This window comes from Xiphophorus hellerii, chromosome 12 (genome assembly GCF_003331165.1).
Source record: "Xiphophorus hellerii strain 12219 chromosome 12, Xiphophorus_hellerii-4.1, whole genome shotgun sequence".
Taxonomy (NCBI): Eukaryota; Metazoa; Chordata; class Actinopteri; order Cyprinodontiformes; family Poeciliidae; genus Xiphophorus; species Xiphophorus hellerii.
The window spans coordinates 4,975,285-5,000,923 of NC_045683.1; the positions used below are offsets into that span (position 1 = coordinate 4,975,285).

A 25,639-nucleotide genomic window follows, 5' to 3' on the forward strand; every position below is an offset into this window, starting at 1 on the left:
TGATAACTCAATGTTTATTTTAAAATCGACGATGTTTTTCAAACGGTGGACTCGTTTGAGTCCGTGAAGGCATCACCGGTCATGTGATCAAGAGAGGAAGCGGTTCGCATAAGGAGCTGCAGATAACTGGTGACTATTGTCTCTTTCACCTCCAAGGCTGCAGGAGAAGGACAGCAACAATGTGCACCAGGTGGGGTTAAAGCTTTTATTCAGCAGATCTGATTCTTGTCCGGTTTTAAGTATCACCTCTCGCATTGATTCTTGTTTTGAGCTGCTTTCCCATGTAGCAACTGCAAACGTGTGGCTTTTTGTTCGACTTTATTTTTCCACAATTAATTACCTTGCTTTCTTTACACTTATTTATTTTACATATGTATTTATTTAATGCTAATATTAAAGAGGCTGTTTTTGACCGTTTTGTTTGGGGAAATTTGACACTTATATTCTGCTTTTGGGATTTAAACTCATTTGGATTAAGTTTCCTTTAAAAGGCTTCACAACTGCATACATGACAGTTTTAGTTTCTCTTCCTGTATGTCATATGATAATAAAACCTTCTGTTTGGTGTTAAATAAAGTTGATTTGTCATCAGATTTAAAGTTGCAGTCTTCTACAAAAGGAGGTGATTGCACCCTATAAAGTGTGCGAAGAAATAAAATAAGTGTTGGATGCAGAGATTTTATTTTTCTATTGTCCTACTTTGCAGGTCGCAACAAGAAAAATAAGTTTTTATCCTCTTGAGTCTTATCGGCTGCTTTCTCTCTTTTTTAGCTGCAGGTTTCAAAGGTCCTACAGTTTTTTTCTTCTTGCTGTTATCATTAAGCCATATTTTAAACCAGACCTGTTGCTTCACTCTGTCTTAGTTATCTAGTTATGTTGTGTTGCTGACATCACACTCTGTTTCTCTGTCCAGCGTCCAGCCCACTGAGTGGACCGCCGACCTCAAAAACCAGAAGTGAGTATCTGGAAGTGTCCTACTCCACGTATTCTGTCTGTTTCAGACAGAATTTAATGCTGATTTTATTGGGGGTGGGGGGGTTGTTTTGTTTTTATAGTTTTGATGGCATCATCTTGGTGACCCAGAGCCATGACACTCTCCCCACTGAGCTGGAGAGCCTGAAAGCCCCGCTGCAGGATTACAGCTCTGTAAGTGTCTGCACTTGCATCCCCGCTGGTTTATAAAGTCAAGCTGCCACATCATTGGTTTGTGGAGGTTTAATTTTTCTTCTGCATTATTAGTACAACACAATGGTCCCAGGTATTTACCATATTTACCATTTGTGTAAAGTTGAAACCAAAACTTTGCATATACCAAATAAAAAGACACATACACATTTTTCCCTCACTTTGAAGTTAAATCAGACAAAATTTCAGGTTAGTCAGAATTACCAAAATTATTTCTAGTTGATAAATGCCAGAAGACTTAGTGAGAACATTTATTAGATATCCTTTTGTAGCTTTCCTTGAGTTCAGTAGCTGCATTTCCAATAATCATATAATAAAAATAAATTTGCTTAATGGAAACATGGCAGTTTTGGAAAACTAGTTTTTCAATAAAAATGTTTTGGCGCAGGGGTGGGCAATCCTGGTCCTCCAGGGCCGGTGTCCGGCAACTCTTAGTTGTCTCCCTGATCCAACACACTTGAATCCAACGGCTGAATCACCTCCTACGTGCAGTCAAGTTCTCCAGAGTCCTGATAATGACCTCATTATTTGACTCAGGTGTGTTGAAATAGAGATGCATCTAAAAGTTGCAGGGACGGCCCTTGAGGCCTGGAGTTGCCCACCCCTGCGCTAGGAAGAGGTTTGGTTTTGACTTTACTGAAATTGGTTTATTTTGCAAAACTGCAATGGAAACATTTTTTTTTTTTTTTTTGCATCACACAAGTCACAAGATGACAGGAAGTGGCAAAGTGTGTTTTTAATGACTTATTGTGTGAACAAACTTATTGATGTATAATTTTAGTTTCATTGCATTTCTTATGTATTGGAAATATTGCAATTGTAAAGCTGAGTGTATTTTTTTTATTTTGTTTATTCACATTAGCAGAATATTGACAAAGTTTTGGACACATTTGTAATGGAAATGCTGCTGCCGTCAGTGATCATTGTCTTCTAAAATCTGCGACAGGTCAAATCTTTTATTTTTGCTTTTACTGGACTTTTGACTCATTTCTCCTGACAGAACTGGTGGAACTTGCATTTATTTGTTGATCTAGGTGAATTGTTTATTTAGTTTGGATATTTAAAATGTCTTCCAGTTCCAGTGTTAAATATTCATTAGAAGTTTATTGATCTTTCAGAGAGAGTGTATTTGTATTGCTATTATATTACTTGAAAATGTTCTCAAAACAACAATATTATTGTTTATCACAATAACTTCTAGTCATCCAGCAAAATTTATCATCTATCATGAAATAAAAACAAAAAACGAATCAATAATTATTTATGAAGTGATATGAAACTCTTGTACGTTTTTCATATTGTCCTGCTGTAATATTGGCCCAGCTTTACTTATGGTATGGATACCGATAAGTTGAAGATGACCATGACGATGTTAATGCCAGTATGCTCTGCATCCCTACAAAGAATCTACACTCCAGTTTGAGTCTGAAATAAAATGTGAAAAATGAGAGAGATATAATTTCTTTTGTTAGACGGCTCATTATCAGACTTGCTGCTGTTCTGCATGACCTCTAGGTGGACAGCGGTTTGGGGGATGAGGTGGTGCTCATCAAGGTTCCCAGTCTTCCTGGGAACCGTCTGATATTTGCCTCTACCGGCCCAGTGAACCGGGATTACGATGACGTCAGACGTTTCAGTGACGCCGCTGTCAAAGGCATCAAACGGTCAGTTAACGGCATCTCACCGGCCTCTCCTCCATGTTTCATTTTACCCACAAATCCTTGCTCATCGTCATTGTCTCCTTTGCAGTGCCTTGAAAGCTGGCATGCAGCGCCCCCTGCTGGTTTGCCCCCCCCACAAGGACTATAAGGACAACGCCTTGGCGGCTGCACTCGGTGCCCTCCATGCTCTCTACATGGTGAGAAACTAAAGACTCTTCTGGAAAATAAAGATAGTTTAGTCATTTTTCCAGACAGAGCGAATGATAAAACTTTTGGGATTCCCTTGTTTTTTTTCCCACGTTTTTGGTGGAAAAACACCTGTAGCATTTAAAACAAGTTGTTCAAGCTGTTTCACTTGCTTGATTAGCCATCAATTAGACACCTGTCAATATAAAAAGTGATGAATGCTATAAAACTCACTCAACAAAGAAATCCATCACTGACCTTGTCAGTAAATGTTGACGGTTCCCTGGTAGATGGGTGTAAAAGTTGGCATGCAAACAAAATGGGAAGGTTATGAAAACATGAGATCGATCACAGTCTGACATGATGGGACAGAGAACCGAAAGCATGCAACGTTGGAATGAGAAAAAGTTCATGTGTGCTCACTGAGCATGGCAGAATGGTGCAGCCTGCCGTCAAGGTGCTAAATAGATTGGTTATTTGCTCACTGGCAGTTGTTCTGTTGGGTAAATGCAGTTTTTGAGCTTGGAAATTTCAGATTTTACGCTTTTGAAACTAAGAAAATTTCCAACTTTTAGCATTCGGAAATTTCCAAGTTTTTTCCAGAACATTTCTCAAAGTTTCTGAGATTTTTGGCAGCAAAAAATCTGCTGCCTTTATCGTATCTTAATTTACTCCTCATATGTTTTTTTTCTATCTACAATGGTAGATATAGATATAAATATCTGTAGAGCTTGACTGCATGCTAGTGACGCAGATTCAGCATTTAGGACAAAGGACGCAGCTAACAGTTGCTCCCTTCAGGATTGCAGTTTGAAACCACTGTTTAATGGGAAACATTCTTCATAAGACGGGGTGGAGAGAACTGCATGCCAACTGTAAGAGCCATATGAATGAAATAAGTAATGATTGATGTGACAGGAGCATGCGGCTTTGACACTTGGGCAGTGGGTGTGTCGATGTGGGTGTGACTGTCACCAAGGTATGAATGGGAAGGTTACTGGCGCGCTGGCTTGGTGTATATGAGGAAGCGGGTGCACCAGGCTGGTCATAGTTTCTGTTGATCGTGTTGTAGTGCCGTTGATTTTTGGCACTTGTGCATTGTTTGGCCTGGTCAGTCTGAGTCGTAGTCCTTGTAAAGTTTGAAGTATGACAATCAAAGTGGAATAAATCGATAATTGTGACTGACTGAAGAAGTGGCCTGGAGTGTATCGAAACAAGCGTCGGACAGTTGAGATTCCTCGAGTTGACCCAGTGCGGCCCTCATACTCCATTAGTTTGCTGCACGTTTACCAATCTTTCATCAGAGGCTGGTATGTCAAAACATTTCACCACCCGTAACAGCCGGATCAACACCAGGGAATGTGGTCATAAAGAAATGCTTGCAATAACTTTACGCACGTTTGGTTTGAAAAATGTAGTTGAGCAAAACTAAAATTGTCCTATATGCATTATATCATCGTCAAATAATTTTTTTTATCCGTTCTTAAAACGCTGCGACAATTTAAACAACTTGCCTGAAAAGGTACAGGCAGGAGAAGGAGCGAGCATTTAGCGTATCTTTTATCATGAAAGATTTCTTGCCATATAAATTTTTAATTTATTGTTGTCACAAGAAAGTTTAATTATCGGAAATGTTACTCTTATATTTTCACCCCTATTTATTCCACATCAAAAATATATTCAAAAATATAATTAAATGAAGTTACTGTGTGCAGTTTATTGATATAATTTTTTAAAGTAAGTAGCATCCTGAAGAAGTCTGTTTCAAATGGGAATGTTTTTCAAGAACACTGTTAGTGTTGCTGCGAATGCTGTGCCATGCAGTCGCAGCCATACAGTTATCTAAAACAAGAAGTAATATTTTTTAATAGTTTTTTATCATTTTCACAATATCGCCACAAAATATCACGCTAAATTTTAAAGTTCATATCGCCCACCGCTAAACTAAACTGCCCCTTCATTAATCATTACAATCTATAAAAACCCAAAACATTTCACTTCTTGTAGACAAATCACTAAACAGAAAGAAACAATCCAAAGCCAAATGGATACGATTTGAAGTTATTTACTCTTGTAATCAGGAAATATTTTCCTTTTTCTTTAATCATTAAATAATTTAATTCAGACATTTAAAAATCTTGTTTTTAGCTTGATGTTTTGTAAATTTACAAATATGTCGCAAATTATATTTTATATTTGGATTCATGTATGTAAAAATTATAATGCAGTATTTGAGCTCTGACATCACTTTTAGTAACACGTTTTCTTACCTTGAAAGCCCCTTGAAGTGCGAGAGGCGAACATCAAGTCGTCGGTCCACAAGGTGTGCGTTCTGGGGCTGTGGGCAGCCCAGGAGCCCGAGGGGCGCCGGCTGGTGGAGCTGGCCAACGCTCTGGAGAGCGGAAGGTGGGTCAGACGCTTCGTTTCACCTGATTTATCAGGTTCTGTTGTTGAAAACCCGGCAGCTGTTTGGTTTTGTCTCCTCAGACTGGCCTACCGCGACATCGGCGGCTCTGACCCTGAACGCATGGCGGCTCCTCGCGTGGCCGAATATGTCCAGGAACTGTTCAAGAACAGCCCTGTGGAGGTAGGGACGAGTTCTGCAGACATGCTAAACAAAACAACAAAAAAAGTCTTGTCATGTTATCACCAAATTTCTTTTCAGTCATGTTTGATTCATGCAGGATTTTTATTACTGAAGGTAACTTGGATATAAGGAGTGACTAGTTACATTTACCTGAGTAGCACTTTTTAGAAAAAAAATATTTTATGAGTATTTTTACTATAGTGTACTTGAGTGAATTTTGGGGACGGCTTCTTGGATAAAAATATGTTTAAGTAGTGATACTCTTACTTGACTGCAATGTTTGGATACTCTGCCCTCCTCTGTTTAATTGTGCTATAAAATGGCTTTATGTGCCTGGAAAATACATAATTCCCATGTTTTAAATGTGATTTTATCCTGCAGACCAACACAATTAGGGCATAATTTTAAAGTAGAGGAATAATTACTGAACTTTTTTTTTTTTTTATTACAAAACTCTTTAGTGTGGTGTGCATTTGTACCAACTAACTCCTGGGGTGTTTACTTTTTCTATTTAATTACAGCTGCAAAAAGTTCAGGGTCTCTACCAGCTTCATACATCTAAAGGTTGAAGTTCTTCTCTGCAAAACAGATGAAACTGTGTAAAATGTTCAAAGTTTGTTGGTTTATAATATTACAATAAAGCAGTCTTTGCAACAAACAAGTTGCATTAAAGTGCTGCACTGCAAGAACAAAATGACTGATAGCATTTGGGTTTTATTTATGGGTTTTACAGTAAATGTTTTAAACATTTTGAAAACTATTTCTCATTTACCTTCCAGTTAAATTAGTCTGCTCCATAAAATTTCAATAAAACTAATGAAAGTATAAATGGTTCAAACGCAGAAACGGCTGGATCTTCAGGCTGACCTGGTTTGTGTGTTTCCAGGTGGAAGTGCTGAGCAGCGTGAAAACTCTGGAGAGCGAGTATCCGTGTCTGGCTGCAGTGAACCGCTGCGCTAACAGTAAGACGGAAACTTTTCTTTTCAACACAGATTTCCCACAGATCTAATCAATGCTATTAAAAAGCTAAAACCTCTCCAGATGTACCTCGTCATCAGGCGAGAGTGATCAAGCTGCAGTACTGTGGAGAGGGACCGATCCAGAAGACGCTCATGTTGGTTGGAAAGGTAAGAGTTTTAAATGTTTGCTGATCTGTAATGGAAGGATAAATAAAAAATAGTACTACTACTTGTAATGTCCTCGTCTTGTTCTCTGTTTGCAGGGCATTACCTACGACACAGGAGGAGCAGACATCAAGGCTGGAGGCTTCATGGCCGGGATGCACAGAGACAAGTGTGGAGCTGCTGCTGTTGCTGGATTCTTCCAGGTAAATAATCAGTTTTTCAACATCTCACCTGAACAGAAGTAAGTGAATCAATCCACAGGTCAGATAATCACAGCTAAGCGCAATTAGGAGAAACCAACTAACCTAACAACGAGCCGGAGAGACATGATAGAAAAGACAACGAATAAATGTATGAATATTAAAATATTTGTTTAGGAGAAGGATGCTTGAATGTGAATGTTCTTTGCTGCTTTTAAAATGAGTTGTGAGAATTGGTAGGAAAAAAAGTAGGAATTATTGATTAGACACATATTTAGGTGTCCAGTTTGTTTGATTTTTTTTAAGCTTCCCTATGGGACATTATCAGACACTTGGGTCTTCTTTAATTTCAGTTCAAGTGAGTTTTTCTTTTTTAAATCGTTTCTTTCAAGCTCTAAAATATTCAGACAGTCTCAAATATGGATCAGAGCAGCTGTATATTATCTTCCTAAAACTGACTGAAGACATTGTAATATATGATCTGTCCAAGTGAGTGAATACATGTTATTATTGATTTGTTTATTTCATTCATTTACAGTTCAAAATGAACATGTTACATGTTGACATAAACATTTTCAATCAAAAGGAGTAGTTTGAAGAAAAGATCTTATATAAGAAGTCAATTCACTTTATATAATCAACTAATTATCAATCCATCTATCCATATAGATATATATTTGATTACAAAACAGAAGTGGGCCCAAAGCAGAGCCCTGGAGACCCCCATGTTAGATCATTAGATTCTGTGGTTTATCTGGACACTAGAGCTTCTCACCAAACTATAAAGTCTGTTAATTGAGATGTTGCGTTTTACTGTGTCTTGAATTTTTTTGCATTTGTAAAAAATAATAATAATAATTGAGGCATGACTTAGAAAAAGTAAATTGGACTGAAAGACAAACCTCACCATTCAGATTCTGTTTGATGTAGATCTAACCTCATTTAGATTTTAGCCCACCTGAAGCCGAGACATCTGAAAGTGTTCGGTGCGATGACCATGGTGAGGAACAGTGTGGGTTCAGGTGAGTGTTGACCTCTTCATACCTCCACTGCTGTATAATAATAAAAGCCACATCCTGGTCTCACCTGCCACCTTCCTGTGTGTTTTCTCAGACTGCTACGTTGCAGACGAGCTGGTGGTCTCCCGCGCCGGTCGCAGAGTCCGGGTGGGAAACACGGACGCAGAAGGCCGCATGGTGATGGTGGACCTGCTCTGTGAGATGAAGGAGAAGGTTGGAAGCGCTGCATTAACCCTCCCACAGATCTGTCGTTTCCTCTGAGGCATCTCCTCTAAGTGATGCTTCGTCTCTGCAGGCGGCGCAGGAAGTTTCCCCGCATATCTTCACGATTGCGACTCTGACCGGTCACGCCATTAGAGCCATGGGACCAAACTATTCTGTGAGTTCTCTGAAAAATACAAACCTAAAGTGTTTACGCTTTTCCTCATTACAAATATTATCGTTGCAGATCATCATGGACAACGGGCCGGCCCACCGCAACGGGAACGCCGCTCAGTGGCAGAAAGGTGAGGCTAACTGTGACTCACTGACAGGAGAGGACATTTATACAATAGAATAGAATTTTCTTTATTGATCCTCAATGAGAAATTGCTTATTTGTCCACAAACTACTTCATCTGAAGTGTTAATTACTCAAGACAACATCACCATAAGCGATACAAAGTATGTTTTAGAGAATTATTAGTAATTATATGTACATGAGTTTGATGCAATTTAAATACTTATGTAATTTAATAGTTTATTTATATATAGAATAAAAAAACTAACATAATAATAAGCATATACATGGAAATATGTTAATTTATTATTAAATCTCTAAATGAGTCCAGAGAAAATTTTGATTTAAAGGTACCAAGTTTGGCTTGTATCATTTATTGTGAAAATATTCTTATCATAAAAAAAGGATTTATCTCTATTATAAATTATTATTTGTTAAATTTTAAAAAAGTAAAAGTAATAACTATGATGACATTATGATCGGATTTATTTTTATTTTCTCCACTTTTTGTTCGAGAGTATCAATAAATATCGGTAAATTTCAAAATGTGATTAAATTGAGTTAATGTGTTCAGCATTGATTTATCGGATCGGTATCAGCCGATACTAAATATCGGTATCGGAAGTGAAAAAAATTTAATTTGTGCATCTTTATTCGTAAATAATTCTGAATTTTTGCTGCTTACAATCCTTAATTTGTCCTTTTTACCTGCAATAGATCTAGTTGCCCACACGGTGTCACTGTTGGGACTATATTAAGATGGTAAAATGAAAGTTTCTGCGTGAGGTTGAGTGTTTGCAGCTCTTTGTGACGTGAGCTCGACCGTCGTTCCTGCAGCTGGAGACGTGCTGGGTGACGTGTTTGAGATTTCCAACATCAGACGGGAGGACTACGAGTTCCACAAGGGCCCGTCTGAGTACGAGGACATCCTGCAGAGCAACAACCTCCCGTCCTCCGCCACACCGCGAGGACATCAGACCCCCGCGGCCTTCCTCATCATGACCTCGGGCCTCGACAAGGTCATTACAAAAACCCAACGCTTACGCGTCTGCCGCTCATTGGATCAGAACCGCTGACTTCTGTTTGAATGTCTCCGCAGCATGGAGTCGACTCGGACGCGCCTCTGCCCTACTCCCACGTTGACATCGCTGGCTCCAGTGGTCCTTTCCCCGGAGTCCCCACGGGAGCCCCCATTGTTGCCATGGCAGCCAACTACATCTTTCAAGACAGCCTCTAAAAAAATATATTCATTTAAAAAAGAAACACACATACCTTCTCAAACCTCTATGAAATGCACCTAATCTATCATTTTCCTTCAAATTGAATCTTGTGAAAACCTCAGGTTCATCTTTCTGACCGTTTGTTTCTAACTTTCTTCCTTTCTGAATCATGGGTGGAAGAAACCTGCAAAGTGGCCTGAATCAGCAAACTCTCAGGGGTTAAATTTAGACATTTATGAAACCAAGTTTTGCTCGTTACTCAATAAAGAAGTGGGGGTTCACGGTTGCACCGATATGTGTGTCTCATATTTGTGTTTTTTCTTCAAACAGATGAAATGTTGAATAGAAATCGGGTGACAATTTATTTTTTTAAAAAGTAGGTACCAGAACATTTATGATTCTAGTAAAACTGTGGTATGATGTTGGTATATTTTATATGAATTGTTGGAAACGTTTGTCCTCACACATTTTATCACAATATTTTGAGGTAAAGATTTATTTTACAAACTATTATTTTTTAGGTAATAAATTGACTGCATGCTACAGCATTTATAGCAACACAAATATTCTTGAAAAACATTCTCATCTGAAATTTTCATCCTGGGAGTTTCATATTCAAATTACTTGCAACAACCCACATGACATCACACTCATATTTATATTACTTTAAAAATATATATATTTTATTATATTTTCAAAATTAATTCTGTATTCAAAATATATAATTAAATATATTTAATATTTTCAAAATTACTGATTTATTTTATTAGGTTATATTTAAATTACAATATCATACTCATGTACATATTCATTTTTTATAATTAGATTTTAGAAATTAACATTCAGACATTTCAATTACAATATCACATACATTTTTTTAAACAATTTTTGAAATTATATATTTGGTCATATTTTAATTACAATATCACACTTGTGTATAGATTTTTAAAATATTTTTAATTATATTAAAATCATATATATATATCAATTATAAGATATATAATTAAATATACATTTTTTAAGTTACAGATATACTCTGGAACAAAAAGTGGATAAAAAAAGGAAAAATACAATTCCAGTTTTTTTTATTTTTCATCAATACCTGAAATTAATAACAATAAATCAAAATTCTTAAAGCTTTAAATGCTGTGATGAATGTCCAACCCTACTAACACACACAGTGCCTTGTAAATGTATTCATGCTCCATGTCACGTCACAACTACAAACTTTTAATGTTTTGTGGCGAACAAATTCAAAGTGGAGCATAAATGTGAAGTTGAAAAACAATTCATATCATAAATGGTTTTAGAGTTAAATCGTTTCTTCAATTCCCTTCAAATAAAATCCACTGCAATCATGTTGAGCTGCCAAAACGAACAAGGTGGCTGCATAAAGCTGGCACAAACTTACCATCAAAATGTTGACTTAGTACAGTAAATACAAGCTATCATCACTCTTCTATGAATATTTTTATATTGTTTTGGTGAAGTGTTAACAAGCCAAACTCCATTTTGTGATGCCAGAGCACAAAATAATGCATAAACCTCATTTGATATGCATTACAAGAGATTAGATGCAGGTCTTAAATTCACAATTATCTTATAAATCAACAACCAAAACTTCATGTAGACTGATGAAAAGACTTTCTGAAAATAAAATGAGGGTTTGAAGAAGCAACTCGGCGTTATCAACTAGTAAAGGCTAACGTAGTTTAATTTAAGGAGTTCATCTGTGTGGAAAAAATCTGTAGTTTGACAATTTGATGAAGTTTGAAAACAAAATAGATCTATAAATGTTCAGTAAGTTCCTAAATCAAAATGAAATTAATTAAAGGCAATGCTGCAAGCACATTTTAATAAGTAAGCTTCTAAACAATTTGAACAAACATGTGTTTTGTGCAGAGAAATTAAAAAAAACAATCTACAACACATTTACAGCAGCATCAAACCGCCCCCTAGTGGCCAAGCGAAGGAGAAACTCCTCAGTCTGTCATCAAAGGTTCATCAGCAAGACGAGTTTCAAAATTCCTCCTGAAGTCTTCGTCGAAGTGTTCGAGGTCATCTTTACGGAGAAAGTCCTGCGAACAGACACAGCCACAGTTTACTGATGTTTTTATGCACACACGCTTTAAATAACATCCGTGATGATGGGGTATGAAAGCCAATGTAGATAGAAAAAAACAGTAAATCTGCAAGAAAAAAAATCTAAAATTTTGACATACATCTCAGAAATTTCTGAAAAGTAAATTTTTGTTTTACTTGAAACTCCAGAATTTGGGAGCTCAGAAATGTCTTTATATTTCTGCAAAGAATTTCTCAGAATATCCATCCATCCATCCATCCATTTTCTGTTCACCCTTGTCCCTAATGGGGTCGGGAGGGTTGCTGGTGCCTATCTCCAGCTACGTTCCAGGCGGGAGGCGGGGTACACCCTGGACAGGTCGCCAGTCTGTCGCAGGGCAACACAAAGACATACAGGACAAACAACCATGCACACACACACACACCCCTAGGGAGAATTTAGATAGACCAATTAACCTAACAGTCATGTTTTTGGACTGTGGGAGGAAGCCGGAGTACCCGGAGAGAACCCACGCATGCACAGGGAGAACATGCAAACTCCATGCAGAAAGACCCCGGCCGGGAATCGAACCCAGGACCTTCTTGCTGCAAGGCAACAGTGCTACCAACTGCGCCACTGTGCAGCCTATTTCTCAGAATAATCAAAAAAAAATTCTTGCAAATTTTCAACTTTTGGAGCTCAGAAATTTCCTTGTTTTTTTCTAGAAAATTTCTGAGATTCATCTCAAATTTTCAGTATTTGGTAGAAATTTACTCCTCTGTTTTTATATCTACAATGTCTCTTATATGTGTTGTACATTCCAGATTCTCTCTTACAGACCTTGGGAAAGTTTCCAATGAGTTTTAGTGCATGTTTCTTCAGGAGCTTCAGTCTTTCTTCTTCTATGAGCCGTTTAATCGCCGCCTCTTCTTGCTGCTCAGCTGCTCTGGCTCTAGCTTCCAGTTCCTGGTGAGATAGAAAATGGTTTTAAAATGTCTCTACTTTCTAATAAAACACGGCACATGTTGTTCTTCAGTCAGACCAGCAGGAAGGTTCTCTCTGCTGTCATCATGTCTTGTTACTGATGTAACTGACAGGTTGTGATCCGTACCTCTTCAGCCTCCCGCTGTCGTCTTTTGTCCTCTATCAGCCTCTCCACCTCGTGTCTGTGCTCCAGCTGCTTCATGCGCCGCTTCCGGGCGTTCATCTGCTCGATCCGATCGTCCTCAGCGAACTTGGCCATCATGGCCTCCCTGAAGGCCTGGTCCTCCTCTTTCTGACGCTGCTTCTGTATCTCTTTGAAGGCCTTGTGCTCCTGGAAGCTCTGCTGTATCATCAGCTTCTGCCTGATCCTCTTTTCCATCGCTTCCTAACAGAGCGGATTAATAATATATTTAACACGACAGCTGAGATCAAGAAAAGTTTGTTTTCTGCTTGATTCTCACAATGTCTTTCTTTCTCTCTGCCTCCTCTTGTTCGGCCAAGTAAAGCTCCTGACGGACGCTTTCGAAGTCTTCACGCTGCTTCTTGTCCTTTTCCATCTTCTCACACATCTGGAGATCAGATGGGAACAGCAGGTAAAGGCGTTTTCCATAAATTAATGGACATTAATAATATCAACAGGTAGAAAAGCTTTTTTGTAACCATTTTCTGGATCTGTTGCTTTGCTTCTTCCCGTTCTTTCATCCGAGTCTTTCTGGACTCTTCCGCATCCTGCTGCTGCTTCTTGAACTCCATGATGCGTCTGTTTTCCGCCTCGATCTTCTCCTTCTCCAGGCGCTTCCATTTTGCCTGCTCCTGTTTGAACTCCTCAATTTCCTGCTTGGTGGCTTGGACCTTCTCCAGCTTTAGCTGTCTCTCCCTTTGACGGAAACATTTCATTTCAACAAACCAAAAACACTTCGTAGAAATACTATAACAAAATGTTTTATATGAATTCTTAACCAGGTCTTGGATAAATATCTAATTTATTAAAGTGGACCTATTATAGTTCCTTGAACTGGTTAGGTCTATGAGTATAAAAAAACAATATAATTTTTTTTTACACTAAATTATTCTCAGACAATCCAAATAAGCTGCTGCTGGCCACAACCCCAACTCAAAGAAAATGGCTTCAAACAGAGGCTCAATTATACAAACATCTTTTCTGAATGGCGATTAAGAAAAAAAAACAACCATTTACATAAAGCGGTAAAACCAGCTGACTAAACACTCTGGAGTTCCGCTCGGGTTGCTAGGTAACAGGGCTGGGCTCTGCTGGGGTTGCTAGGTAACGGTGCGGCGTTACTCAGTAATCGGGAGGTTTTTGAAACGTCTCATTTTCCATACACTAAAACACATTTACTTATTGCTAAAAAAAAATGGCTGTTTTTAGAAGCAGTTGAGACCCAAGTACAAGAATAAAAATGTGCAGAGTGAATTTCAGACTCACATCTGCTCCTCCTCGTATATTTTCCTGATGATCTCGTCCACCATGAGCTTCTCCTTGAGGAACTGCTCGTAGGCCTCCTGTTTCTTGATCTCCCTTTCCATGACCTGCCCATCCAGCTCTTTCTTGTGCTGAGCCATCTCCTGATGGTGTTTCTCCTCCTGCTTCAGGAGCTCAGCGGCTGCTTCTTCACGTTCTTTCTTCATTGCTTCAGCCAACTCTGCCTGAACCAGCTATCAAGTCATAGAAAACACATGACTTCACAGTAAGCTTCGGTATTGATCAGTATTGATTAAGGAAGATTTTTCTTCTGTGAGGTGTCGTGCAAAGACAAAACTAAATAATTTTAACTATGGCTGGACAATAAATCAATTTACAGTATAGATTGGGTTAGAAAATATGTTCAATAATTTGACTGAACTCTGATCCAGAACCGCACAGAATTCTGGGAGATGTAGGTAGAGGAAAGGCTTTAGCTGCTCAACCTCTCATGGCCAGTTCAGCATGGTTTGTAGCATCACTCACTCTTTGGTTTCCTAGCAACTCGCTCACTCTTTTGTTACCTAGCAACAACCTGCGGAGTAACTTGTGCAGCGTAACTTGTGCAGCAGCAGTTTAAGGTTTTGCCACCGTCCCTCATAACAGCTTAGAAACAAAAAACATCGTAAAGAAAAAACAGTGGCACTACTTCTGATATTTAAAGCAACAAACTAATCAATAATTATAGATATTGGCTGATATGGAACTCTTATATCGTGATATGTTTTTCAGCCATATTGTCCAGCCCTAACTTTAACTGAGCGTATTTTAAAGAATCTCAACTTTCACGAGACAGAAAACGTCTGGAATCTGACTGAACTATCGAAGGCGGCACCCACAGCGTTCTGACGTCTCATCGCTTCCCGCTCAGCCAGCTGAGCATCTCTCTCCTTGCTCACATACGCAGCCAGCAGCTTGGACTCCAGCTCCCTGATCTCCAGGCTAAACATTAAAGGAGGAAAAAACAATGTTACTGTAATTAATAACTCCGGTTACGCATGAAACCAAGTGTGGAAGTAATAAAGAGAGCGTACCTGTTTGCTCTAACCTGCTGCCTCATTTTCTCATCTTTTTGCTTCTCGTGGGCGATGCGGGCCAACTCTTTAGATATTCTCTCCTCCTGCTCCCGCTGTTTTTCCCTGTTTATTCTTTCCTCCTCGGCCTAGAAGGTCAGCAATTATTTAATCAGCAATAATCTGCATTAGGGAGAGCAGAGGTAATGCAAAACTGTTTTTAAAGCAATGTTTGGATTTCCATCTCCAGATCATTTTATTTTGTTGCCCTGAATCTGAATGTCATGAAAGTTTGCATATAACATTTTTTGTGAAAATTGTGAAGCAGTCAGTTCAGTATATGTGAATATTTTATGCTTTATGCTGGCTGGGTCATTCATCAAATTTTATCAAAAGTTTTATTTTTTGAAGACTTAATTTTTGGACTTAAAATCTGGATTTTTTTGGTCACCTTTGCTCTCATGGTCTTTCAAAATGATGTCAGCACACCCACAGCAGCCATCTTTGTTTTACAGCTTACATTTTTTGTATAAATAATACCATAATGAAGCCATAATATTAGGAGGACGAAGTAGTAATTTTATGAGAACTTCAATACATAAAATAACAAGCTTTTTCTCATTAAAACTTTTTTTTTCATAATTTTAAGATGTTCTTCTGGTAAAATTGTGTCTTTATTCAGCTAATATTATGACCATATTCTCGTAGTTAAATAAAAATTATTAATACTCACAAAAGGGGTGACATAAAAGATACTTTTTGAAATAATTTTCCGTCATTTGTGACTTCTCTTTTATAAAAGAAAGTGAGAAAAATTTCTGAATTTGTTGATTAAGGATAATATTTCATACAACAAAAAATTTCCAGTCTTGTTTCATAAACATTTACCTTTGTATGCTCCCCTGTGAAGCTTGTTTTACTAAAGGAAAATAGCACTTTATGTCAGAAATGTTTAGATTTCTTTAAATGTTATAACATTTGTTGAGTACACAGGTATTTTCATCAACTACATTTTTATGTATTTTTGTCAATCCTGAGTTTTACCCAAGGAAATCCGTGGCTTGCAGAAAACCTCTTCCGTGTTTTAACCATGTTTAGATTTTAGAATAAGACAGAAAGATGTTAACTGTCAGGACCTTTTATGTGTCTGGTGGATTTTAGAGACAGTCAAAAACAAAAACACAGCAGTATTTTCCATGCAGCTGTAAATAAGCCACCCTGTTATCCTGGGGATGCAGTTGTTTCCATGCATCCTCCAGCCATCAGCCAGTCAGCTTCCTGTCTGCTTAGCAGCTGGTCATAGTTTTGTTTCATAACAAGCTTTTTATTGTCTTGCACAGATCATTTTAGCTTATCCATAAAGTAATCAAAAGCTAACTTTTAAAAAAACTCATGCAAGTAGCCAAAATGTATTTATTTTATTCAATTATTTGACTTGCCTCCGAGAGTTATCTTTTAAATTTAGTTGTGCTGTCTTTGTTCGCAATGGCAATAAAATTAATTCTGATTCTGATTCAAAGATAAATATGGAATCAAATTACAATTTTAATGTAAACGTCTTTCAGTTGCCTAGCAAAATGTGTTGTCACGCTGCGCATTCGTTACATGTGACTCGATCAATTTAAAAACTGATTTATCGCTTATAAAATACTTTATAAAAACTTTTTGATTTTGATTTTGATTTTTGGCGACTATATTCAAGTTAGACCACAGAAACATGGCTGAACTTTAGGACGACTAAAGTTGACTCCAACCTTGATTAGAGCGTCCTCTATCTGCCGCTCCTTGAGCTGCTGTTGCATTTGCCGTATGTGCCTCCTCCTGTCGACGGTCTCCTCCACATTCATACCGGCCTTCAGCCCCTTTTCCCGGTATAGCCGCTTCACCTCATCTTTCCTGTTATTTTCCACCTGCAGTAAATGGTGGTACCTCATCATCCCGTGACGACTCTGTTTTAATAAAACGAAAAGACAGACGCCAAAGCATTTACAACAAACATCGTACATTAAAATAACCAACAAAGCCCGCGCACAGGTTAAATGATCTGACTACAAAAAGTTACCATGTTTGCAGTTTTTTTGTATGTCCCAGGTCTCCTAACTTCTTTTCCACTTGACTACACGACAACCCGTAACTAAAACGAGTTTTATCTGTGAACTTGCTGTGAACTTTCCGAAGTTAAGCTAGTTGCATTCCTTCTTTCGGCTGTTTAGCATTTCGTTGTCCAGGAAACGGGCGAATTCTTTCCTAGCCCAATGAGAGTGAGCATAGACAATAACGTCAGTTCCGGTGTAATAAAATCCAAATTAAATTAATTTTCTTTTAGAACATCGTCTCATAAAAATGTTTTATTAAAATGTTTTAAATCTTAATTTAAATATATTTAAATCAATTTATGAGTTTAGTGTTCCTAAAACTCGCAGTTGGTAGAGTATGCAGAAATGTTACTCAAGATTAGCATTACTTCATAATTAATATTACTGAAGAAAAAGTGAAAAGGTATGGTGTGGCAAAGCTACTCCTAAATGTTATTTATTACAGAAACTTTACTCGTATAAATGAAATTGAAGCAAGTTGAAGTTGAAGTTATTACTTCTTACGTAATAACTTCAACTTCAACTTCAACTTGCTATTATTACGTAATAATAGCAAGATTTAACTGGAATCTTGCTTCCAGTTAAATGTATTACGTGCCCTCTCCAATATGGCTGGAATCTGTTTGCATTCTTTAGCGGTTGGGCGGTACGTACAGACGCACGGAAATGACGTAGTATGAGAATTATAAAACTCCCGTTAGCGCGCGCTTACAGCTCAAACTTCTCGTCCTGCTGTCGGTGTCGCGTGTGCTGCGTCAGAGTCAGCGAGCAACACAAAGACTGAACAGCTAGAGGAGTTTTCTTTCCCTCCCGCTTAGTTATAACTCTAAGCTCCAGCTTCTGTCTCCACGGAGCTTCAAGGCGGAAAATTACGTTTTTCTCTTCGGTCTACGCAGACGTAAATACTCTACAGCAAACATGTTCGAGGCTCGCTTGGTCCAGGGCTCCATCCTGAAGAAGGTTCTGGAGGCGCTGAAAGATTTGATCACAGAGGCCTGTTGGGATGTCAGCTCGTCCGGCATCTCCCTCCAGAGCATGGACTCGTCGCACGTCTCCCTGGTGCAGCTCACCCTGCGGCATGATGGCTTCGACTCTTACCGCTGCGACAGAAACTTGGCGATGGGGGTCAACCTCAGCAGGTGAGGCCAACTTTATTAACACGTTTTAATATTAAACATCGATATTAATTTGTTGTCTTAGAGAACTTACCCTTTGTGTAACTGTTTCTTTTTTGGGGGGGATATATTTAATTGCGTAGTGTTAATTTCACAAAGACGGAAGCCATCTTGATGGATTTGCCCGGGCATGTTTCCCTGCTGCACTCATAAAAATAAAAATTTCAAGCAGTTTGTGTATTTTATTTATTCAAAACAAATCGTGAATTTTGCGTCAAAAACACGTTTAGATGCAGTTATTGATGATGCACAGCACTCTCTGTTGAGCGCGAAATTGTTCGCCGGTTGGGTTGGCGGGAATTGCTAAACCCGGGAATTTGTACTTCCGCTTACGTCACTACCGCTTGTAACTCAATTCCGTCACTTTCTTTTGGTCTTTTGGAGTTAAAATACAGCGATAAACAAATATTTTTATTCACATATTACCACTTATAGTAATAGCTGAATTATAACAAGACGCATTTTATGAGAGAATGCAGTTTAATAACTAAAATGTATAGCAGTTTCTTTCTTGTATGTGAAAATTGATTTACAAGAATGTTATTACTTCCAACTTTAATTGTTGCTCTTATCAACGGATCTTAACTGTTCTGATCTTGTAGTTTTAAGCCGTTATGGTTTTTACCATCCTAAACTTTACTGTCTCATCTTTCTTTTAGTATGTCAAAGATCCTGAAGTGTGCAGGAAACGAGGACATCATCACCCTCAGAGCAGAAGACAACGCAGACACACTCGCTCTCGTTTTCGAAACCCTCAGTAAGTGTTTGCTGGTATATAAGATTGTGTAATTGTACTAATTACGTTGCTTTTTCTCCTCTTAGTCATCAAAAGAGAAAATAAAGACGATGTCAAAGTTAATTAGGATGTTGTTGCCTCTTGTAATTTTTGCAGATCAGGAGAAAGTCTCAGACTATGAGATGAAGCTGATGGACTTGGATGTTGAGCAGCTTGGTATTCCAGTAAGTAACTAATATACAGAATAATACTGGAATTACTCAAACAATTAAAATAATCAACTAATTGACTGCATTAACTTCAATATTTTGACTAAAAAAAAAAGACCATTAACTGGAAAAAAAAACATGTTCAGAGTATTAAGTGAAACCTGTGCAAAAATATTTAGATTTTGCCTTCAAGATGAAAAAAACAACACATTTGTCTATAAATATGGTTTAGCCAGAACTCCTTAAGTGGTGTTTTTTTAACCAGTTCAGATTTACTAAAGGAATGCTGTTGTTGCATTTTAGGCAAGAAAATATTTATAAAATTATTTTGTGCATTTCTTAATGTATTTCTAATATTGTAAAAAAAAAAAAAAAGTGGTTGGATTAAAAAAACCCTTCATTTTATTTATTTATTTTTTGACTAATCAATTGCTAAAAAAATTAATTGCAGGCCTAATTTGAAATTTGTACATATTTTAATGCATTGAGATTTGTTTAAGGGGTTCATTCTCAATAAAAATCATTTTAATTTTATGACGTTCCCCCCCACAGGAGCAGGAGTACAGCTGTGTGGTGAAGATGCCCTCTGGAGAGTTTGCCCGTATCTGCCGCGATCTGTCCCAGATCGGCGACGCCGTCATGATCTCCTGCGCCAAGGACGGCGTGAAGTTCTCTGCCTCCGGAGAGCTGGGTACCGGAAACATCAAGCTGTCCCAGACCAGCAATGTGGACAAAGAGGATGAGGCTGTGAGTGTCGACAAATACATGGCTTTATTCAGATCAGTTTGGTTTGGTGTAGTTTTTTTAATCTAATTTATTGTCTTTTTTTTCCCCTTATCAAGGTCACAATTGAGATGAATGAGCCGGTCCAGCTGATCTTTGCCCTGAATTACCTGAACTTCTTCACAAAGGCCACGCCGCTGTCCAAAACCGTCACCCTCAGTATGTCTGCTGACATTCCCCTCGGTAAGTCAATCAGTCAATCAGCTTTATTTATAATTTTATGCAGATTGGTTACAGTGATGAGTCAGCTTTCTTTCCAGACAGGAAGCTTTACATTGAGACACAATAAATGTAAATGTAACATGATTCAAATGGCCTGATGCTTAATACTTTAAAATATTAAAAAACAAAAAAATTAAAAAGGTTTTTTTTTTATTATTGAATAGGGTTGCAACTCATAAATATTTTATTAATTTAAAAAAGGCACATTTCGCAGTTTTTTTTTATTTAACTACATGATCTGATTTTATAAAACATAAATGCATAAAACATGCAAATAAATTCCTTTTTTTTTTTTTTTTACAAAAACAAATATTTTATTTTCTAAAATGCAGTAACACAGCTTTTACTTTAATTTACATTTAATCAGTTGTAGCAAAACATTTATCAGCAAATAGAAATTCTAACATTTGAAAAGCTCAACTCTTTCTGCATCTTCTTACATAAATACCATGACCTTTTTTTTTTTAACCAATTAATAATTGAATAACAAACTGTTTATAGGAGTTTTTACAGAATTTGAACAGGGTGAAACTGAAACTGCCATTTGCGGAGTATAGTTTTAGTCTGAGGACCAAAATATGAAGTTAAGTGGAAATTTTGGTATTTTAAAAATGACAATAATTCAGATAAGTAGCAAAAAAAGAATTTTACTCAAGAGTAGCGATACTTCATAATAAAATAAGTGAAAGTAAAAAGTTACTCAAGTAAATGTAATTGAGTAAATGTACCTAACTCGGCAGTTAATCAATTGCTAAAGTACTTGACGATTATTTCAGTAATCAGTTAATCATCATTACTCTGATTAATCGCATCAGTAAGTGTTTCGTTCTGGGTCCAAACGTGACTTCCTTCCTGTTTCCTCAGTGGTCGAGTATAAGATCGCTGATATGGGACACATCAAGTACTACCTGGCCCCGAAGATCGACGAAGAGGCTTCCTAAGTCGCCTTCATCGCAGTAACAAGAGAGAAACTGAGGACTGGGACTCATCCTGAGTGACTGAAGGTCTCTTCTGGTTGTCGGCTCTGAAAGAAGAGCGGTCGGCTGTTTTTCTCTCTGAGGAAATATTCAGCGGCTGGTTGAAGTCCTGATGTCACCCGGTTTAAATTCCAGCTCGTCTTGGTCTGTTCTTAAATTTTCTCTTCCAGTCTTGGACGGGAAACCAAATTTCAAGTTCTTTTTTTGTAGATAACACACTTGTAAATAAGTCCTGTGGTTTTCGCACTGTCGGCCACCTCCAGATGTTTTTGTATGAATAAAATCTGTCCAAAAATTGATGCCTCGTTCAAAAGATTTGTTTTTAAATCTGTTCTTTAAAAAAACTTTGCATCTGATTTTGATTTTACATCCTGAAGGCTCAAATATGTCAACATTTCTACACTAGGTCATAAATTATTTCCATTTGAATCTTTAATTTATAAAAATTGTATTGCTTTTTTCAGCAGTCTGATTAGTTTATTTGAAGTGAAAGTATATAAATTGTAAGTTCCAGCTTCATTTAACTAAAATACAATTATAGTTTTTAAACATTTTAGTCGATTAAATTTGATTCTAACAAACTGGTAAAATACATTTTTAGATAATTATCTTTAAATGAAAATAAATATTTATACCACAGTTAGAAATGCTTATCTAAAACGTTTGGGTTTATTTACTTGCTGTTTTTCAACTTGTTCGTCCTTTTCGACAATTAAAAAATTAGATTTGTTAGTTACTAATAAATCCACTTTGAGGGTTTATATCAGAGCTAGCGTCAGCAAATATAAAGGCTCTCCAAAACAGTAAGTTTTATTTTTATACATTAGCCAATTGATTATTTCCTTTCTTACAATTACTTTCTTACAGCTGTGACTGAAAATGAACTGAGCCTTTTTTTTTAAAGTGCAGTTTTCTAAAACAGCCACTAGATGTCACCGTTTTACCACTTTTATATGTATTGGAAACTACATTTACCTCTGACCTTGGCGATTTCTTTTTATCTTTAAATGGAAATAATAAGCCAACTTTTTTATTTTGTAATTCCAGATCCAGTTTATTACCACTCAAATGAGATAGAGCCATTAAGTGAAACTACATAATTTTCTCCCTTTAAATAAAATAAAAACTGAAGACATGGTTAAACTGCAGCTGGGATGTTACATCAACAGAAATTTTATGAGATTAAATTTGTTTTGCTTTGATTTCACTGGCTGTATCACAGTTATTCAATCAAATAATCTGGATTTCAACACTGAGCTTGGTTTCTGAGAAATAAAATCACAAATCTGGTTATTAAACTCCGTCTCCTTAAATGCCCCGGGCCAAAACGAACAAACGCCACCATTCCGTGGGGTTCACCTCTCCTTAGGCCAGGAGGGGACGTTTGACTTGTCTTAAATGGTTGGTCTTCATTGTGCTGGAGGGCAGGAGGTTGGATGGCTTTGGATGGACAGTTTTAATCCTCATAAACCTTTAATCCTTTGGACAGTCACATCTGGCACATGTCTGAGTCACCACTTATCGTAGATCAGTCAGAGGCCACATGACGTAATGAGAAACGGGCTGTTCTCAGCAGACACATTTCTGAAGTTTGTTTCACTGGGATATTCAGCTGCTGTATGTCCCTCACCTTTATCTGAAGTTAGGAACACACATTTCCTGAAATATTTAAGTTCCTGAACTTTGTTGTGTTTTTTTTTGTTAGCTAACAAAGGAAATAATGTTTTGCAGGTCTTACATATTTTTACATTTCAGTCACATTTCAATGGTTTCAATATAATTATTGTATTATATATATATACAGTACAGACCAAAAGTTTGGACACACCTTCTAATTCAATGGGTTTTCTTTATTTTCATGACTATTTATAAGGCAAGAAATCCCACTTATTAACCTGACAGGGCACACCTATGAAGTGAAAACCATTTCAGGTGACTACCTCTTGAAGCTCATCAAGAAAATGCAGAGTGTGTGCAAAGCAGTAATCACAGCAAAAGGTTGCTACTTTGAAGAAACTAGAATATAAGGGGTATTTTCAGTTGTTTTACACTTTTTTGTTTAGTGCATATTTCCATATGTGTTATTCATAGTTTTGATGCCTTCAGTGTGAATCTACAATGTCAATAGTCATGAAAATAAAGGAAACTCATTGAATTAGAAGGTGTGTCCAAACTTTTCGTATATATATATATATAAGTGAAATTTTAACATTAATACAATAATTATACCAAGTGGAATGGTTTTTCTATTCCAAAGCATTTTATTGCATTTGACAAATTAACCAGTCTTTTCTTATTCTTTCCTTCCTTTCTCTCTTTATATATCTCTTTCTTTCTATTTTCTCCTTGTGCCTTCATTCCTCTGTCTTTCAATTCAGTTAAATCCAATTTTATTTTAATTCAATCCCAAATTGTTGTAGATGATGATGATAATCCCCTTTAGCTGCCAGCATTACAGAGGCTGTGAAGAAACCTCTGTCTGACCTTCCCCCATCTCTTCCTTGTGTCCTTCCCTGGTTTCCTTCCTTCCTTCTTGCTGTCCTTCCTTGTGCTCTTCCTTTTTTGTATACTTCCTTATTTTTTTACTTAATCCTTTACTTACTTGATTCCTTCATCCATCTGGTTGTTTCGGGTGACATAATGTAAAGCCCACCTACTGTAAATATATATATTACAAAATAGAAAAGAGAAGTGAAGAAAAAATTATTCTGCCATAAATTCAGTTTATGGCAGAATTCAGTCTGTATGCATGCTAACTTAGCTAGCATGCATACAGACTGGAAACTATGTTAACTTAACCACCAGCTCAATTCAAGGAGACAAAAATAATTAACCAGCATCTATAAATTTACTAATATAAATTTAATTTGCAGAAAAGAACTGCATCGTATTCTAAGTTTAAAAAGGACTCTTCAATGCTTTGTGAGCGCTATGTGTTTCCCACTTAGCAGTTTCTTAGCAACAAGCTCAGAGGAAACCTTTGGTCACCATTGGATAGTTTCATACAACAATTAAAAAATGTCAAAAGTTAATTAGTGAGCTCTAAAGTGCTGCTCGATTTTTCTTCATCTCTGGAGAGTACTTGGCCCTGTCTGCTTCTTATGCTAAGCTAAGCTATGTGCTCACTTCATTTTTGTAGCTAACTACAGAAATACCTTTGATTTTTTATTTGTATTATGTTTTATTCATCCTTTAGAAGGATTTTTAAAATGTTGGCTGTAAAACATTGCTCTACACGCACCTGTGGTGTTTGGATTAAGAGCAGATTACAGAATCCCAGCAGATTGCATGTCAATGTAATCCCAGACTTTCCTAAAACATCAAAATGTTTCTGCTGAAAAGCCCCAACCGACACCAAGCAGCAGCAAAACAGGATTTTAGTTTTATACATATATTAATAAACATTTTTCTGATGAAGCTGCGTTTCTGTCATTCCACTCCAGATGTTTTCCTTAGCAGTAAACGCTCCTGAGACGATGGAAGCTGGTCGAATAAATTATTTCCTAAAGAGCACCATAAGTGCTTTAAGCGTGCATTAGTTAACCTGATGGAGCTACTGCTTTTCAGATAAGGGAAGCAGACAGTCTCCCAACAGAGAGTCGGGTAATGAGATGGGTCTGTCATCTAACACAGTGACCGATAAAGCAAAGTCACAGCTCAGCCATTTAAGATGCCTCACTGTTTAATTAAACACAGGCATTCAATTTAAGATTAATTATGCCCTGGGATGGGAAGAAGAGCTTTCGGGATGGGGGGGTTTCCACTTTTTAATTGGCTACTATTATATATTCCCCTTATCGTCAGAGCTGCAATTCTGTGTCGTACATAATGATTTAAGGAAGTTTCGACAAAATTAGGTCACTCAAGACAGTTTATCTTTGATTCAGCTGAAGGTTTTCTCTGTTGGAAATCAGAAGTACTTTTTCAGGATCTTGAACCCTTTTTAAGAATTTGTAGGGTTCCAAACACAACTTTATTTTATTATTTTAGATGATCAATGGACAAATATTTTTAGAAAATTATAAATATTTAATATATACTTGGTAGAGCACCCTATCACCTATCAACAAGTCTTTTGAAAAACTGTCCCACAAGGTTTGCAGATTTAAACACTTCCGCTTGGGTTGCTAGGTAACGGGGACTGGGCGTGGCAGGGGTTGCTAGGTAACGGGGGCTGGGCGGGGCCGGGGTTGCTAGGCAACGGTGACTGGGCGTGGCA

At 37.3% G+C, this 25,639-nt stretch overlaps 3 protein-coding genes across 3 annotated transcripts; 2 read left to right on the forward strand and 1 right to left on the reverse strand.

Annotated features, from left to right (window-relative positions):
* Positions 1 to 64: 64 nt before the first annotated feature.
* On the forward strand, positions 65 to 9,975 carry LOC116729507 (putative aminopeptidase W07G4.4). The gene is made up of 16 exons (XM_032578122.1): positions 65 to 190; positions 914 to 955; positions 1,056 to 1,146; positions 2,701 to 2,849; positions 2,935 to 3,043; positions 5,311 to 5,438; positions 5,520 to 5,619; positions 6,506 to 6,581; positions 6,661 to 6,746; positions 6,842 to 6,946; positions 7,890 to 7,965; positions 8,057 to 8,175; positions 8,258 to 8,341; positions 8,411 to 8,468; positions 9,298 to 9,479; positions 9,560 to 9,975. The coding sequence occupies exons 1-16, from the start codon at positions 180 to 182 to the stop codon at positions 9,695 to 9,697; spliced, it is 1,554 nt and encodes a 517-aa protein (XP_032434013.1). The 5' UTR covers positions 65 to 179; the 3' UTR covers positions 9,698 to 9,975.
* A 773-nt stretch (positions 9,976 to 10,748) lies between these two features.
* mns1 (meiosis-specific nuclear structural 1) lies at positions 10,749 to 17,998 on the reverse strand. The gene is made up of 11 exons (XM_032578123.1): positions 17,883 to 17,998; positions 17,285 to 17,469; positions 16,977 to 17,171; positions 15,244 to 15,371; positions 15,049 to 15,151; positions 14,174 to 14,403; positions 13,387 to 13,603; positions 13,188 to 13,295; positions 12,854 to 13,111; positions 12,583 to 12,708; positions 10,749 to 11,758 (listed from the first exon to the last, which is right to left on the reverse strand). Exons 2-11 carry the CDS (start codon positions 17,285 to 17,287, stop codon positions 11,663 to 11,665), a joined length of 1,464 nt encoding a protein of 487 aa, XP_032434014.1. The 5' UTR covers positions 17,288 to 17,469; positions 17,883 to 17,998; the 3' UTR covers positions 10,749 to 11,662.
* Positions 17,999 to 18,198: 200 nt separating this feature from the next.
* Positions 18,199 to 21,719, forward strand: pcna (proliferating cell nuclear antigen). Its single transcript, XM_032578127.1, has 6 exons — positions 18,199 to 18,457; positions 19,153 to 19,250; positions 19,386 to 19,453; positions 19,991 to 20,185; positions 20,281 to 20,404; positions 21,308 to 21,719. Exons 1-6 carry the CDS (start codon positions 18,237 to 18,239, stop codon positions 21,382 to 21,384), a joined length of 783 nt encoding a protein of 260 aa, XP_032434018.1. The 5' UTR covers positions 18,199 to 18,236; the 3' UTR covers positions 21,385 to 21,719.
* Positions 21,720 to 25,639: the final 3,920 nt, after the last annotated feature.

Bases quoted from the DNA above. Each gene is read 5' to 3' on its own strand.
- pcna (XM_032578127.1), top strand. From the start codon at position 18,237: ATGTTCGAGGCTCGCTTGGTCCAGGGCTCCATCCTGAAGAAGGTTCTG. The intron at 19,251-19,385 runs GTAAGTGTTTGC...TAATTTTTGCAG, and splicing joins TCTCGTTTTCGAAACCCTCA to ATCAGGAGAAAGTCTCAGAC. The intron at 20,405-21,307 runs GTAAGTCAATCA...CTGTTTCCTCAG, and splicing joins GTCTGCTGACATTCCCCTCG to TGGTCGAGTATAAGATCGCT.
- LOC116729507 (XM_032578122.1), top strand. The intron at 956-1,055 runs GTGAGTATCTGG...TTGTTTTTATAG, and splicing joins GCCGACCTCAAAAACCAGAA to TTTTGATGGCATCATCTTGG. The intron at 6,747-6,841 runs GTAAGAGTTTTA...CTCTGTTTGCAG, and splicing joins CGCTCATGTTGGTTGGAAAG to GGCATTACCTACGACACAGG.
- mns1 (XM_032578123.1), bottom strand. The intron at 13,112-13,187 runs GTGAGAATCAAG...CCGCTCTGTTAG, and splicing joins CAGAGAGAAAGAAAGACATT to GAAGCGATGGAAAAGAGGAT. The intron at 12,709-12,853 runs GTACGGATCACA...CTATCTCACCAG, and splicing joins GACAGCGGGAGGCTGAAGAG to GAACTGGAAGCTAGAGCCAG.